This window comes from Cheilinus undulatus, linkage group 1 (genome assembly GCF_018320785.1).
Source record: "Cheilinus undulatus linkage group 1, ASM1832078v1, whole genome shotgun sequence".
Classification (NCBI taxonomy): domain Eukaryota; kingdom Metazoa; phylum Chordata; class Actinopteri; order Labriformes; family Labridae; genus Cheilinus; species Cheilinus undulatus.
The window spans coordinates 37666971-37683829 of NC_054865.1; the positions used below are offsets into that span (position 1 = coordinate 37666971).

The 16859-nt window shown below is 38.1% G+C and overlaps 1 protein-coding gene across 3 annotated transcripts in view; it reads right to left on the reverse strand.

Annotated features, from left to right (window-relative positions):
• Positions 1 to 16859, reverse strand: part of dagla (diacylglycerol lipase, alpha) — a 59420-nt gene that overhangs the window by 29486 nt on the left and 13075 nt on the right. For all 3 annotated transcript variants that reach the window (XM_041812397.1, XM_041812230.1, XM_041812308.1), the window contains exon 2: positions 3537 to 3638. In XM_041812397.1, the coding sequence (XP_041668331.1) occupies positions 3537 to 3631 (95 nt within the window). In that variant the 5' untranslated portion in view covers positions 3632 to 3638. The remainder of the gene's footprint in view (positions 1 to 3536; positions 3639 to 16859) is intronic.

Below are 16859 nucleotides of genomic sequence, written 5' to 3' on the forward strand. Positions count from 1 at the left end.
CACTAGGCCATTCCAACTATCCTGCGTTGCATTCTTTTGTCAATTTTTCTCTTCCATCCACATCCAGGGAGATTAGCCACAGTTCCATGGGTTATAAACTTCTTGATTATATTTCGCACTGTGGACAAAAGAATTTCAAGATCTCTGGAGATGGTCTTGTAACCTTGAGATTGTTCATATTTTTCCACAATTTTACTTCTTAAGTCCTCAGAAAATTCTCGGCTCTTCTTTCTCTTCTCCATGCTTGGTGTGACACACACAGGCACACAACACAAAGGTTGAGTCCACTTTTATACATTCAAACTGGCTTCAGGTGTGATTTCTAGATTGCCAGCACCTGTTACTTGCCACAGGTGAGTTTAAATGAGCATCACATGCTTGAAATAAAATGATTTACCCACAATTTTAAAAGGGTGCCAGTAATTTTGTCTGGCCCATTTTTTTAGTTTTGAGCAAAATTATGTCAATTTTGTCTTTTTTCTTCAGATTTTTTGTGTTGTTCCAATGCACATAAAGGAAGTAAACATGTGTATACCAAAAAACTTTTGTAATTGCAACAATTTCTGGGAGAAATGGTGTATTTTCTGGAAAAATTCCAGGGGTGCCAATACTTTCATCCATGGCTGTAACAGCCTTATGAAATAGAAACCAGATAATACCAAGTATGAGAAAAATTGGGAGAGTGGAAAATCTGTCCATATCAAGTATTGGTTAGATATTTGTAAACTCCAGTTAAGGTTAATTTCATCGTTACACCAAAGAGAATAGCAAAACTGTTGATTTTTCAGTGTTAAACATTTTAGAGTTGATTTTGAACTCTTTTCTGAGTTAAATGGCCTTCAGTGTTGAAGTTATTAGACAGTGTTGACCCATCAGTGTTAGTCAAATTGTCATTTCAAATCTGGGGGGATTTATGGGCGAAATTTTCTAGAAACGCACAATATGATTGGCATGATATCGGTATTGGCAGATATTGGCTCAAACAGTGGATTACTGGAATCAGTAGACACAAAAATTTCTGGCATTATTCACAACCAATATTTTGTCCATATCCACAAAAAACATTGGCATATGCACAAATAAGTTAGTGGAGTAGTAGACTGGACCAGCAGATCTAGGTCAGCTAACGTCTTTTTCTTTATTTATCATGCTTCCTGATACTATGAAGTGGTTTAAGAACAGAAATTTGTTTATTTGTTAAACTGAAGTTTTAGCTCGGAACCCCATTTAGATACCTGTATTGATATTGGCTAAAATTAATTTGAAATGTTGTCATATCAGATATCACCTATATCGATAACATTCATCCCTAGTTTGCCCATCATGGGCAGAGTGATTACATATGTTTATATGTGTTTTGATTTTGCCGATTATGAAGTGATCACTGTTGAGATTCACTTGTTCATGTTTCTGGTAGATTGCTGTTGTTTTTTATGTTAGATGCTTTTGCACCATGAGTGAAGTTATCAACTGAGCTACTTACTTCCTGCTAGGTGAATTTATACAAGTCTTTATAAGGATTGTTATGTGGTTTTGTGTTTGTACAAAGGTTGTCATAGTTAACTAAAACTAATGAAACAACTAAAACTAAAATATAAAAATCATTTTAGTTAACTGAAAGTAAATAAAAACTAAGCTTTACAAATAAAATGGAAACTAACTAAAACTGTATTATGTGCTTACAAAACTAACTAAAATGAAATAGAAGTAGGGAAAAAATCCCCTTAGTTTTAGTCTTTAACACTAGCATCCTGACTGTATAATGCCCAAGCCTGGAGAGAGTAAAATCTCCTGATATGATTGATGACAACTTCACATAATGGTTATTTTAGGTCTTGAGTTGTATACAAACATTGAAATTGAATCACTTCAGTAAAACGTGAAGACCCCTTTTTGGTTTTGTCCCTGACAAGCATCCCTAATTGCAGACAAAACTAAAACTAACTCTGAAACTAATAAAAACTAAACTAAAACGAAGCATTTTTGCAAAATAAAAACTAAACTAAACTGAGAAAACAGCAGAATAAAACTAATTACAACTAAACTGAAAATTGAAACAAAAGATGAAAACTAGATAAAAATTTAAACTTTTGAAAAATCTGAAACTATTATAACCTTGGTTTGTACTTCCACTCTGTCCATGTCAGAGGACACCAACCTTGCCACAGGTGTCTAACATAATGTGGGAAAGTCAATTAAGTATGAAACATGCATTGCAATGTGTTAAGAAGAAATGCACTTTAGTACAGAAAGTGCACTTTAATGTGTAATAAAATAAATCTATGTGTGTCTCTATAAGACAGTTAAAACATTCACACCCCAAAGTTTAAATTCAAGTCCAAACTCTTGCGTTTCATGTACTCTGGGAAAGTGCTGAATTTAACACTATGGGGGTTGAATTACTGACGATTCTGCTGCGCATATTTCCATGAAGAGATGCCAGGAATTGCAGGCAGTGTGAAGTTCAGGAAGCCATTCACTGACATATTTACTGGGTTTTCCCAGTTATAGGGCACATCTGGGTGAAGTTTTATGAAGCACTAAAACGCAAACCTGTCCCACGCCTGCAATTTACAACACTATTCTTAGTACATTTTCAGGGAAGATACAATGCTGGATAAATTTCTGGAGTTTTGATTTCTGCTTGTAAAAATATAACTAGATGCTCACTCGATCATTTCTATTCCTGGACATATATGAGTGGATTGTTATATTAAATACTGCACATACTGTAGAAAGAATCACTTCCTGTTTGTTTTCAGAAAGGCATGTTTGTTGACCTCTGGACCAAGTGGGTAATAAACACAAGGTCAAAACAGACAGATTTGTGGAAGTGGCCAACCAAGAACCCTGTGATGCTAACCAAACCTTAGTACACCTATTTATTCTGTCGCTCCAGTCTCTTCCTGACACGTTTTGATTACTATTTTTGCATACTTTGTTCCCATTAAAAAAGCACTGATGTAAAGAAAAAGGGATGCACAAAATGACTGTCATAATACCGGTATTGGAAGGTATGCACATTTCTGCTGATATTTAAAGCTGCTATATCATCCATACATTGACCGTGGGATATGCATTTCAAAGAAAGTCATTTATATGAAGATTCAAGCATTCTAAGTGGTTGGCTGGGATGTACTTTTAAGTTTGTTAGCTTGATGCTAACACATGTTAAAATTGCTTTTAACAGGCAAACCCTTTCCGCATTGCTTCATGCTACTTTACATTAACATTTGCTTCACTTTGCAGTGAAGGGAGAACCATGTACAGTGTATTTGAACAGATACTGGTACTGGCAAAAATGAGCTTTGAAGTGTCAGATGGTGGCAGAAATCCAACACCATAACACCAGAAACAGAAACCTGCAGAAAATGTCAACCTTTTGTTTTTTTTTCTCACTGCGCTGTGCTACAAATTGCTGTCCAAAAAAGGAAGATATTTCAGAAAACAGTCATGAGAAAGTAATACTGAAAAAAATAATAATCATATAGAAATAATACAGACAATGTAATGCAGAAAAAGAAACACTTGCTCACCATATGCAGTGTAACAGAAAGAGGAAAAGGGCGGGCAGCACCAGGTCATCACTGCCAACTGACCAGCGCCGCCGAAACATCACCATGCCAGGCATCACTGCCCTGTAGTGGGGTAGAGAATAAAGGAGACACCATTAGTACTCATTTTCTTTCATTATTCACCAAAGATCTTTTCATAAGCTTCAAATATCTGTCATAAAACAATATTTCATCACACAATGACAAGCCTAAAAACATTTTCAACAGGTCACATCTTTAACATGAAGCTGGCATCATTAGCACAAAAAGGGCAGGGATTTACTTCCTGTTTTGATAGGTTCTAAGTATAAACCAAGAAAAGGCTGCAGGGATTAGTACAAAAATAGATCTCACAGAGGAGGGTAGGGAAACATAATGGAAGAGGTTATGCTAAAGTCCCAGCGAGTGAATGGATGCAGAGAAAATGCACCACTTAATGAACAAAAGAAGGGAGGAACAGCTTTGATATATGAAGGCACCATGCTGTTTACTACCATGTGAAAAAGCTTTTTTCTTTTTTGTGTACATCACTCCGTCCATTCTCTGTAACAAGAGCATTTACTTGAGTAGCCTCAGGGTTACACTGAACTTCACTGTAAAAAGGTCCGGTAAGAGGGAAATAGTAGAGAGTAGAGTAGCCACAGACAGGCTGATGCAGCCTTTATTTTGTGCCACTCCTGCAAGCTTGAGGACAGCACTTTCTGGAAAACTATGTCAACCATTATGCTAAAAACGTTGACTTTATATGCATAAAAAATATGAAGCTTTGAAGAAAAGATAAGCTTGGCAACGGATAAAGCATCAAAACTTTGTTTCAAGAGTTCTTGTTGGTCACTCTCCAACACTCCTCTGCTTTTTTAGTTTGTTTCAGAACATTTTTTTTCCACATTTTTTAAGTTACTGAGAACCTGGCAGCACCCTCCTTGTTTCAGTCTTAAATACCACAGTCATCACATTAGTGAAAGTCTCACTCTGCATCGTGCCTCCACAAAATAGCACGGGGGGGGGGGAGTTGCATCATTTCTCAGTCAAAATGTAAATGTAAATGGGTTCATACAGCAGCAAAGACGCAGTGATCTGCAAACCTACCATGAGTGTGACTGCAGAGGCTTTTAGTTGGGCTCTCAAATGAGCAAATGGATGCTGGCATTAATGCAATAAAAAGAGATAGTAATAGGCAACTGCATGTGTAAGTGAACTCCAGTGGAAAATAGTCAGATTTGACCAAGATAGTCAAATACTGGAATAATAAATTGCTAATGCAGCAACATTCTTCATTTAGCATCCTTTCGTTTGATAGTGTGTTTACGTTTTATGACATGATTTGTTCCTCTTGCAAGCCTTGGAGCTGAGCTGGAATTTATAGTAAGTCTTTTTTCCTTGAGCATGTCAGGTAGTGCCAAGAGGACATGCATGCCATTCCTTTCCCAGACCGAGTATGACCAGTGACATTTTTAGACAGCGATGGTGCAAGACGCCTATAAAAACAACTGAAGAACTGCAAAAAAAAAACTGCTCGTCTGCAGGATTACTAATCATTCTCACAATGTCCTGTCAAGCACATCTTTTTAACTTAAATAATAAAGAAAAGAAGTAAAACAGGGGTGCCTCTGCACAGCTGATCAAAAACAGTCAGAGATGTACCACCTTCACAAATTAGACATTTCTTTAAGGAACACAAAAGACATCATCTCGCCTTATTCTGCTTGAGAAGTGAAAATCTAAACAAACAAATCCTCAGCAGAGAAAAAAACTCCTTCTGGTTCATACTTCAACAAGAATGAACCTAATTACATCGAGTGGAACAAATCAGGCAAAGAAGAAAAACATTCATTGAGGCGTTTGTGCTACCACCTACATAGCTCTCAGTAGGGATGTGTGGAGGATTACAGAGAAACACTGGCATTTCCTCTGTGCAGATCTGGTGCAGAAGTACCTTTTTTACAAACTCCTCTCTTTCCTATTACCCACACACAAACACGGGAGACCTTGCTGTCAGAATGGATTCTCAGTACCTCATATTACCCGGCTCTACTATTTTGAGCTGTAAATGAGTGATTGAGTTCATGCACGCTTGTGTACTATGGGCCTGCTGGGTATTGTGACAAAATAACAAGCACAGTGCTGAGCGAAAGGTGAATCACATATAATAGGGTGGCAGGACAGGGCCATAATTAACTTCTCGCTTCTATTGAGAGAAACAAATGACTGCTTGATTAAGGTCATTCACAAAGCAAAACGAGTTCCACCAGACACCCATCATTCACTGACAGTGAAAAGCATCTTTAAAGCATTAGTCAGCAAAAATATGACAACTAGTCCAAGGACTAGCAATACAATAGACCATTACAAACGTAATGCTATGCCTGCAGAAGATCACAATAACTAGAGAGTGAAATCATTGCTATAAAGTTGAATCTACACATATCCTCATGAAAAGTTATATTTCATTTCATTCTGTTTCAATCTAGAATTTGTGGTTGTTAACCAAGATCTTGACCTTTTCGTCCCTTTTTCAATGCAAAAAGCTGTTTTTCTCACGATGATGCGATAACTTTTCAAGATCTCGAGAAAACAACCTGATAACACAGTAAAATGGAGTAAAATAAAAGGTATGCATGGGCATATGTCCTCCCGGGGATTATACTGATGCACTTGATCAATCCTCTCACTTCTACTGTCATATTTTGTTCCATTTAAGGCCCATACTGCAACATTTTTAATGTGGGTCACAGTTCCTCATTAAGGAGGTGGTGGTGGGTCCTGAGGCCACCACTGCATGCAAAAAGGACAGCCTAGACTACTCACAGTGCCTATAAAAATGATTCATCCCCTTTTCTTTGAACATTGTGGTCATAATTAGAATTTTTTTGACAGAAACAATACAAAAAAACTCTGTCATTTTAAAGTGAAAAGAGATTTCTACATAGTTATGTTAATCAAATAAAAATATGTAATGTAAAATAGTGAGTGCATAGATATTCACCCCCTTTAAAGTGACTCACCTAATTCAACAGAGGTCCAGCCTCACAATGAGTAAAAAGGGGGATCACCCGAGTGCAGTGAATGTGTCTCAAATGATTGTAATATAAAGAACCCTGTGTCTGGAATATCCATACACTGGTTAATCAGTATTCTTGGCCACCATTACACCACAAAGACAAAAGAACAGGCCAAGCAACTCAGAGATATGCTATTGAAAATTATTAGCCAGGGGATGGATAAGAAAAAATCTAAAGCTCCCCTAGAGTTCAGTTAAACCCATCATCAAGAAATGGAAGGATTATGGCACATGTGCAAATCTGCCTAGATCAGGCTGTCCTCACAAACTGAGTGACGCGCAAGAAAGAGATTAGTGAGAGAGGCCACCAAGACACCTTTGACTACTCCAAAAGGGTTACAAGCTTCAGCAGCTGAGATGGTAGAGACGCTGCATACAAGAACTGCTGACCAGGTTCTTCACCAGTCACAGCTTTATGGGAGAGTGGCAAAAAGAAAGCCCCTGTTGAAGAAAACTCGACCAGAGTTGGCCATCAGACAACACAGCACATCACCGCAAGCACACCATCTCCACTGTGAAGCACGGTGGTGGCAGCATCATGCTGCGGGGATGCTTCTCGGCAGCTGGCCTGGAAAGCTTGTAAATGTGAAACAGGAAAATCCTGGAGACAATCTTAGGACGATTAAGTCTGCAAGACAACTACGGCTTGGGAGAAGATTTATTTTCCAGCAAGACAATGACCCGGTGCTGCATCTACTAAAACTGACTGGAGGGAGTGAATATTTATGCAGCAAGTCATTTATTTCACATCACATATTTTTTATTTAATTAACATTATTTTGTAAAAGTCTTGTTTTCACTTTGCCACCAAAGAGGTTATTTCAAAACTTTTTTGCCAAAAAAGGCAAATTCTATTGACCATGATTGATCAGTAAAAGGGTAAAACATCCAAGGGAGTGAATAGTTTTTGGCACTGAGCATGCTCTTTTGCAATGTGTCAAATAAAAAAAACCAGAAAAACATTCCCATCACACATGTTTAAAGCAAGATGAATTCCTTCCTACTCTTAGTTAAAAAAAATTACATGCATTTCAGGAAAGACCTTGAAAGAAATCCATCAACAGCTGGTACCTGAGATGTTTCCACAGCATAAAGAAGGGCTGTCTATTAAACCACATCCTCATTAATACTGCAGTAAGCATTTCCAAAAACAGAATCCAAAGCTGGAACTCCTCACAATTAATATGATTTTTTTATGTAAGCAGCAATATTTTCACACCAAACATACATTTTAACTCTTGGATGAAGGCCTGGGTATCCTAGCAATGCTTTAACACCATTTTGATGCAGTAGATGAGGCTCAAGCAAACTAACAGGACGTTACAAACACAAGTATTGATGTAAATAAGAAGTGTGCATAGAAACTGTGAGGTACAGCCCATATACATTCTTAAATACTTTTTTCTTGCATTTGACTAATGACAGTGACACAGTGTGTTGGCACACTGCATCGTTAAGTCATATTATGCAGGTCTTATTTAAATATCAAATATCAGGTATAAATGGGGCCTCAATGCCCCACAAATGTGCCACATTTAGAAGGCAGAAGCTCAATAATCAAATTGAGCTTCTCAATTTCTTTGGATATTTCACAGGACAAGTAAAAAAGTACACTGAGAAACTGTGATTTCACAGAGTGGGCACACATATTAAAGAACAATTTGTGCCGAGACAGAAAAGGCTAATTCCTTCAATGTTTTAGTGACACAAAAAATATTTTCACAGCAACTTAGCCTGTGCTGTGTTGGCAGGTATGACTGGCCAACTGTTTCAAAAGCAGAGAGGTTAAACTGTGTGCAGCGGAGTGACAGTATGAAGCTTCTCCTTCCAATCAAAGCAGCGCAGCAGGTGGTTTCTCTGACTGGCAGACCTTCAATCAAGTAGGACGGACAACGCGGTGAAATCACAAGTGTTTGGTTGGAGGACAGACCTGTTTACTCTCAGGCCTCCACAGCAAATGGATGGATAGATACCCCAAGATAAAGCATGTGGACCTGCTGGGATTATTCATAAAACATCCAAAGCATCAGAGGAGATGCAGGGCTTGAGAAATGTGCATAAAGCATGATACAAGTCGGAGCTACAGAATCAAGTCTTAATCCTACCTGCATGCCCTAAACTTTGTCATTTAGATGGCTGAAAGAATTTACAGCAACTTGTAAAACTCTTTCTGGGTTAGAGTAACATTAAAGACAGTAGAAAGAGACTGGGAGGAAAAAAAGAGGGGAAAAGAAAAAATCGGCCATCTGATCCCCCCTGAAATCTCATTAAGTTGAACAATCAGGCCAAGGAAATCAAGCAGATCTCATAAATGCACACAGGACCGCAAGGGACCCTTATCTGCACTTCCCCACAGGCCTGTTGTTACGATAAGTCCCCACAGAGACCTCAACAGTGGAAAAAATATGCCATAATTAGAAATGAAATGGGTGAAGCAGTACGACCTTGTTGTGATGTCAAATGTAGCTCTGCTCAGCAAAGATTTTATAAGTAAACATAAAAAAATCCAATTATGTAGTACCAGTTTCTTCAATCTATTCCTGTATCCATCTGTTTTCTGCTTGTTCTGTTCAGGGTCAAAGCAGATAAAGACTATGCAAGCTGGCACCGGATGATTTACGGTTTAAAATTATGTTTTCTGTGACACCGCAACACTGCTTGTGATTTAGTGTTTTTTTAGGTTTGCTGGGAAACTTTATCACAACACAAAGCTACACAGAGTTCAACTCATCTATTATAAACAACACTAAACAGGACTCAAAGACATAACAACACAACTGCAATTGTTCAGCTGACAAAGGATTACCTTTGTGCAACCTGACTCTGCCCGCCCATTCAAAAACTCTGGACTGACAGCATACCGACAATACCCCCAACTATTAGTACCAGCATACTAGTTTCTTTATCCTAGCACCCTAACCCCAGCAGGGCTTAAAATTGGTTCTTTCTAAAGTTAATGAAGGGTGCAGCAGGGTCCATGTTTGTATGCATCGCCCTATTCACACTTGCACAAACTTCTGAAAACTTCCTGAAGTTTCTGGGTTGAGTTGCACTGGTGAAGAAAAAAACAGCCAAAATTTCTCTCTCAAACTCTACCTGGAATTTTCCTGACAGCACCCTAGTATATCATTCTTGTGTAGTGAAGTCAAGTCTTGTGAACAGTGAAGCCAAAGGTTTTCTTTACATTATACTCTTGAGTGGAAAACTCCCACTGTGCTGACATTTCATCTGTTTGATCATGAAAACATATCAGTTTGTCCAACAGCTGATTACTTCTACCTATTAAAAAAACTCTTCTTTGAATCAGCAGTCAAGCATACAAGATAGCAGCATTAAACTGACTGGACACAACAGATAAGTACTGGCTACTGGTATCTGTTCATGCCATATTATTTGCCGTTGGTGGATGTTTGTGAATAGGGGCTATATCAACAGATTACAACATTAAACTGATGGATCAGTGCAGTCCAGTACTGTAAATATTCAGTTTGAGCTCGCTAAAAGAGACAGGGAGCCAGTGGTGACGTTCATATCATACGACCAGCGCACAACCACAAATAGTTTACACATGACTGTAGCGATCTCTGTACATATGCTGCACTCGGGGTGAGCAATAGGATGCTCTTAGATCATGAAGAAATAGAATGTACTGGTGATAAGGAGAATCACTTTCTACTTAATGGGATCTATGATCACTCATTCCCTCCCCTTTTGTTTCAGTGGAGTGGGGACTGGTGGCTGAAAATGAAACTGAAACTTAAGATTTAGTCCATAAGAAGAACTCTACCTGGCCTATGTAGAACTGCTTCAAGGTTTTCTAAATTGTCAGGTGAAACGAACAATTATTACAATCTGCACAAAGTTTGCAAACTTTTTTGAAGGTCTCAAGAAGAGATAGCATCCTGAGATTCAAACAGGAGAGACACAGTTTTCATTGCAATTCACAGGGAAGTGGCAGAGCAGCTCTAATCCTGTTGCTTTAATTGTTAAAAGTCAGTATTATTCTGACTCTTTCAGAGTTTTATCAAATAATTAACAGGCATCTCCACCTCACATGAGGCTTAACCTGTCTGGATAACGGAATCACGAGTATCTGAGTCTTTATTATGGAGAGAGACGGTGATGTCCGTGAAGTCCAGACATCAGTTGTTCCTTAAAAATGTTTAAAACAGCATAATCATTGATTTACATAAAACAGGCACGCAACTCAAAGTGATACTGCAACTCTCTGTCTTGTTTACTGTGCAGCAGGCAGATGTGACACCAAATCATCACTCCGTGTCTGGAAATAAATAATTTCCTGAAACCTTTAAGAAAAATGCTAGAGTTTACTCTAAATTCAGTATTTGCACATTTAAAAGTATAAACTGATGAAATAAGCTGTTTATCGGTCAATAACTTATAAGTTAGCTTTAAAAATAAGTATAAAAAGACAACTGTGATCAAATCAAGATCGTGATCTAGCCATAAAATAATTGTTGTGTGATTTTTCCTTAAATCACCCACCCCTATGCTTCACCTAAAATGATATTTAATTAAACACTGTATAGCCAAGTCTGTTGCTTCATCTGTTACTATCATGTCTTTCTTTTAACATCAGCGCCTTCCTGGGACCAGGATAGTATCCTGCAGTGAGGTGCAGGTGCATGTGTAAACAATCAACTCAGAAGATTTCAGGGGCAGTGCACCTTAAATGTTGAAGACATTTTCAGAAATGCATATGTGAAAACAGCTATGTGATGACAGTTTTAGTTACACTGACGAATGGGGTTCTGTGGTTGTAAAATTAGCTAATTTCTTAGTTTTTTTTAATGCTACTGGTTTCATGGAGTTCACTCAAACAGCATTATCCTGCCAGCATACTAATGAGACATTATTTTTGCCTTTTAACACAGTAGAATTGTCTTAATGATAAACATTCGGTTAGGGTTAGGTTGTTTTGTTAATTCCTTGCTGTTGATTTTTGCTTGTATGAATTAGTTCAACTTACTAGGGGTAGACCGATAGTCGGCCTGACGATTATTGAGACCGATATTATTGGTCATTAAGTTAATTGATATAAGAGACGCGCAACTAAAATTCCACTGCAAAGTGAGTCTTCCCATCTGGCTTTATTATCACTCTCCAGTCTCACCAAATGTCCTGTAAACATCACAATCTCATTGGCGAGATGTCACATGAGCGCTCACTTAATCCTGGGTGCCACTTACATAGTAAGCGTATGGCATCACCGTCTGTTTACCTGTTTCTACTGTTGCTCTGTGCTGTTCAGTATGCTTCTTTTTTTATAGATTTGCAATTGTACTTTTGGTACATTAACTACATTTGGTGTATCATGATAAATGCCTATTGGTCCCAAATATCAGAGGAAAAAATAATCGACTAACAATTAACTAATTATCGGTAACAATGGGGAAAAAACAATATTGGTAGACCCCTGCTACTTACAGTAAAAAGGACAATCTCATAAAAGCAATTTTATTAAGATCACATAGTGGACAAATGAAGATATACCCATTTAAAGGCATGGCTAAATGTTAATCCAGGGAAGTCTAAAGCAGTGTTTCAGTGTTACTGTCAAGTATCTCCAGGTTCTGACTGGTCAGAAATATTATAAGCACATTCTTCTCTTGAAATCAAGACCAAAATTTTGACCATAAGAGTGTAAACTATCATTTACATTTTTAAAAAGTTGTTAATGGTTTGAATTTTCCCTCCTCACTTATTTCTTTAATTTGGAGCCTTTTATGGTTGGATTCTGTTTTTTTATTCTTAATTTACATTTTCATGAAATGTTTGGGGGGGGCACAAAACTGTCCATAGGCCGTGACTTTATAGTGTTTGAAATTGCTTTTGCTTGGATATCAATAAATTTTTGCTTTATCAATATCTTAGTTATGACATTTAGGGCACTTAATAAATGGCTCCAGCGAAGTACTATTGTTATTATTGGCACCATTATGATTATCAGCACTCTAAGGAGGAGCTTAGTCAAAGGAATTTACCCCTTTTTCTTACCATATTTAAAAAAAAAATCTCACTTTTCAGGCCTCAGTCAGGCACCAACGGCAACCTCAGACTCTGTAGCCAGTCAATATTTGTGATTGATCACTGATGAGGCCCTGAGGAGATCAATGTGCTAAGAACAGCAGAGAAAAGCTCCATTTAACAATAACTCTACCACACAAATCCATCTGTAAAAGAAGAATACTCTAGATCAGATCAGATTTTATTCTGAACATATTCATTTCATTCTTTAAAGGTGAATTATGTTATTTTTACAGTGAAACTGCACAGCAGCGAGTACAGTAGCCAAATAATGTTAGTATAGATAATCTATCAAAATTTGCAATGACAAACACCAATACGTGCCTATTACTCTTGTAATCAGCTCTGTGAACAAGTAATCAGCAACGACTACAGTCGATATCAGCTCTGCTAGCCTGGTTTAATGGAAGAAGGCCTTGGCGATCAGTACATGTCTCAGGCGGACATCCACAGTAATAGCAGCTGCTTCCTCAAGGGCTTTCCCATCCATCACCAGGAGGAGGTTACACTGTTAGTCAGGCTGTTAGGCCTCTCATGCAGACATTAGCACAAGCACTTAGCCTGTTTTCACCGCAGTGAAACTGATCATAGCTATGTTTGATTTCAGAGAGACACAGTCCTTTTAATGGATAAAAGAGATTCAAAACTAACAGAGCTTTTATCTTTAAATCTAATATTACCCCGATTATTGTGACAGCTTGAAGATAATCTCATTTCATGCCAAGGAGTCAAAGTGTGACTTCCAGAAAATTGCAGATTTGTTTTTGTAGGACAACCAAGAGAAAAGAATAAGCTCTAACATTGAAGAGATATATCTGACACACTGTACACATGGGTTCAGCAGATCCAGTAGATCTTATTCATACATTAGCTGCACACAATTTAAAGAAATCCCCTGTGAGTTTCAACAATGTTGGCTGTGACATACAGAACGCCACTGGATGTTATTTAACATAATTTATCTAGACCACTGAGGATTTGTAGGTAAACAAATAAATTTTATACATTGTTTAGACTAAAACAGGTTCTAACTTATAAATACAAGTCTTTCTAATATAATGACTGGAAATGTATTTCTGTGGTCTAGATCCTCTACAAATGCTCCATATACTGCACATAAATACTACCAAATAACCAAAACATATAACCAAATATTTTGGAGAGTAATTAACAAAGTTTCAAAAAAACAGCCTTAACAATGTTCTTATGAAAAGGCTTCAATGATACATTCGGACTGTTATAGAGTCTGACAACAAGGTGAACATTACAAAACCATCACATAGCAGAAACAGACACTTCTTGACAGAGCTGACTAATTCTTCACAGCATGCACTCAATAGCTCAAGTCAAACCTGAACATCACATTTGATAGTTATGAAGAATAATAAAACTGAGAGGAGCTGCCAAAATGAGACGGATGATAAAGAAAAGGGGGGTAATATCATCACAAGTACCAAGACTTGTCATTTGTAGCTCCTTTACTGGACCATTTGAATACCAAGCAAATACTATCCACACCAAAATATTATTTTCACACCATAAGCCATCGCTTTACATGAACCATGGCTCACACAATGTCCATTATACCAAATTAGGCCTGGGCGATATGGCCTAAAAATCATATCACGGTAATTTTCTTGCCTTTGACGATAACGGCATAATATCACAGTATTACAAAATTAAAAAGAGATAATGCTTTTTAATCCAAATTCATGTGTTATTAACCCCCTTCTCCCCTTAAAACAAGCCTTTGATGCCATACTCAATTTATCTCTAAGTATAGGAACACAGTAAACATGTTCTATTTTTTCAAGTCTCTCTAGGTTAACTTCTGTCTAACTTTACTCCAAGTTTCGCATTCCATCTCTAACCTGATGAGGTGTGTTAAGCTGCTAATGACTTGAACACGTTTCCTAGTGAAGGGGTTCACAATGAAAGCGTTTCAGAAATATAACAGCCGCTGACTTTTATTTTGAAGAGCTTGACGGAAGTATTGTGTTTAGTATTGAGTTAGCTTAGCTTTGGCTGCCGAACCGGAGAATACGGCTAGTTTACGGCAGCTTTTCTGACCTCATTTAACATCGCAGCCCTGGATCTTTGACTCCCTGTGGACTTAAAAAAGAAAGTCATAAGTTAAAATAGACTTTTAAACGGTTGTTTATGCCGTTGTAAGAGAAGGAGCTGCAGCGCTGGGCTCTGAGACCAGCCAAAGCAGCACTTGGCTTGTGTTACAGCCCCAGGGAGGCTGAAAGAGACAGCACACAGACTTAGTTGCGGTACAGCCATCAGACTTTGTGAGGAAAAAACACGTGTTTTTACCTGCTAACTCTCACTGAGGCAGATACGATGACATCATTAACAAGCGTTATCGCGATTGGTAGGTAGAGTCCAAATCTCTACCATAGGCCAAATTTATATCATTTATAAATACACCATATCATATACCGTCTACCGCATATACCTCACACCCCATACCAAATAATCTCAAACTTTATAACGAAAAGACTCCGCATGGCCAGTGGTGAAGACACAATTAAAGATCACAATCGTGTACTGTCAAATTACTTTACAAGGTTGACTTTTATGTGAAATTACTAGTTTTCCATTCATGGTTTTACTAAAACCTACTATTAAAACTGGATTACATTTTAGTTGAGCTTTTAAGGGCTAAAGTTCTCTCACCAGCGTAAATGAACTTCATTAGGAAGTTGTGGGTTGTTCAACCACACTGGCTGACTTGCGACAAATGCTGGTTGAAGAATGGGATGCCATCCCACAGCCTTGTGTGACCAGGCTGGTGAGCAGAATGAGGAGGAGGTGCCAGGCTTCAACACGCTACTGGGTCTCCTGCTTGTTGAATGAATACTGTTTCTGCAGTTTGCTTCTTTTTTTAAGGTGTATTTACTAAACTGTAAACTGATATTTTGGTTTTATTCATACATTTTTCATTACAAGGGAGAAAAGCTGTTAAAAGCGCCCTTTCTGCAGTCCCCGACTGCTTTTGGAAGAGCTTGCAGCACGAATCAGGAAGCGCACTTTTAACTGTTTTTCTCCATCATTATGTAAAAATTCATCAGTGAAACCAAAACGCCTGTTTACTGTAGTAAAACCATGTGGAAAGCCATTTTAATTAACACAGTCCTCATTCAAAACAAAAAATAAACATGTGACTGGGAAGAGCTCAGCACTGGTTTCTACTGGCCATATTGTTTTGATTGAGAGCCCCCTGATGGTGGAATTTACATGCTGTGCATTTAAGCTTGATCATTGTGTAAGGTTTAGACAACATTTATGCAGTCAGCAAAGCCAATCTTAACAGGCAGCATGCTTTTTGTAGTTAAGGATAAAGGGATAACAAATGTGTTATTCTTCTATTCAAATATCAACAATTTTCACTGACTTGTGGACAGTGATTTAACCTTTTTCTTCTGCTATCCAAGTATTATTCCTGATATTTTCAATAATGGTGTACAGCCAGGTTTGGTATTAATGTGGAAAAAATAGTGGAAGAACTTGTTGATACTAAGACACTCGTTTTAATATTTCATTCTTCCCCTGAGCAAAAATAGATTCATTTGCAGAACCGGTAACTCACACCCTGCTGTTTTCATAACCTGTGAACAGAGAGAGTCTAAATGTCGAATAAATGACCTTTAGGGCAGCTCTAATACACACAACTCCAGACTGTGCTGCTGTCCCTGACTCTGCTATGATCCAGCTTTCTGCAAAATGACTCATGCAAACTCTTGACACTCTTCCTGAGCTAGTGACTCCGTCTGAGTCTAAATGACATGTGTTTAGTGAAAAGCCTGGGACATATTCCTGCTTGTGAGCAATGCTTTTGTGCTCCACTGCTACTGTGTACCAGGCCTCGGCCCAACCACACGTGATGCAACAACAATGATGTAACAACAATGACAGGGCTCCCCGTCCATCGTGATGGCTTTGTCTTTGGCACGGACTTGAAACAAACAGGGCACAGGCACCAAGCACAGCATAATCTATATTCAACTATGACCAAGTAAAATCCGCAGTCATCCTACTGGCACTTCTGTTATCCTTTAAAAACTCATTTCAAGCCCTGCTAAGAGATTAAAGTTAAGCCTCATCGTTTCACACAGCTCAAACAATTACACGGAAATTGGTTGATATATGAATATATCACTTCTTGTGAAGGATGCAGACACTGGAACTGA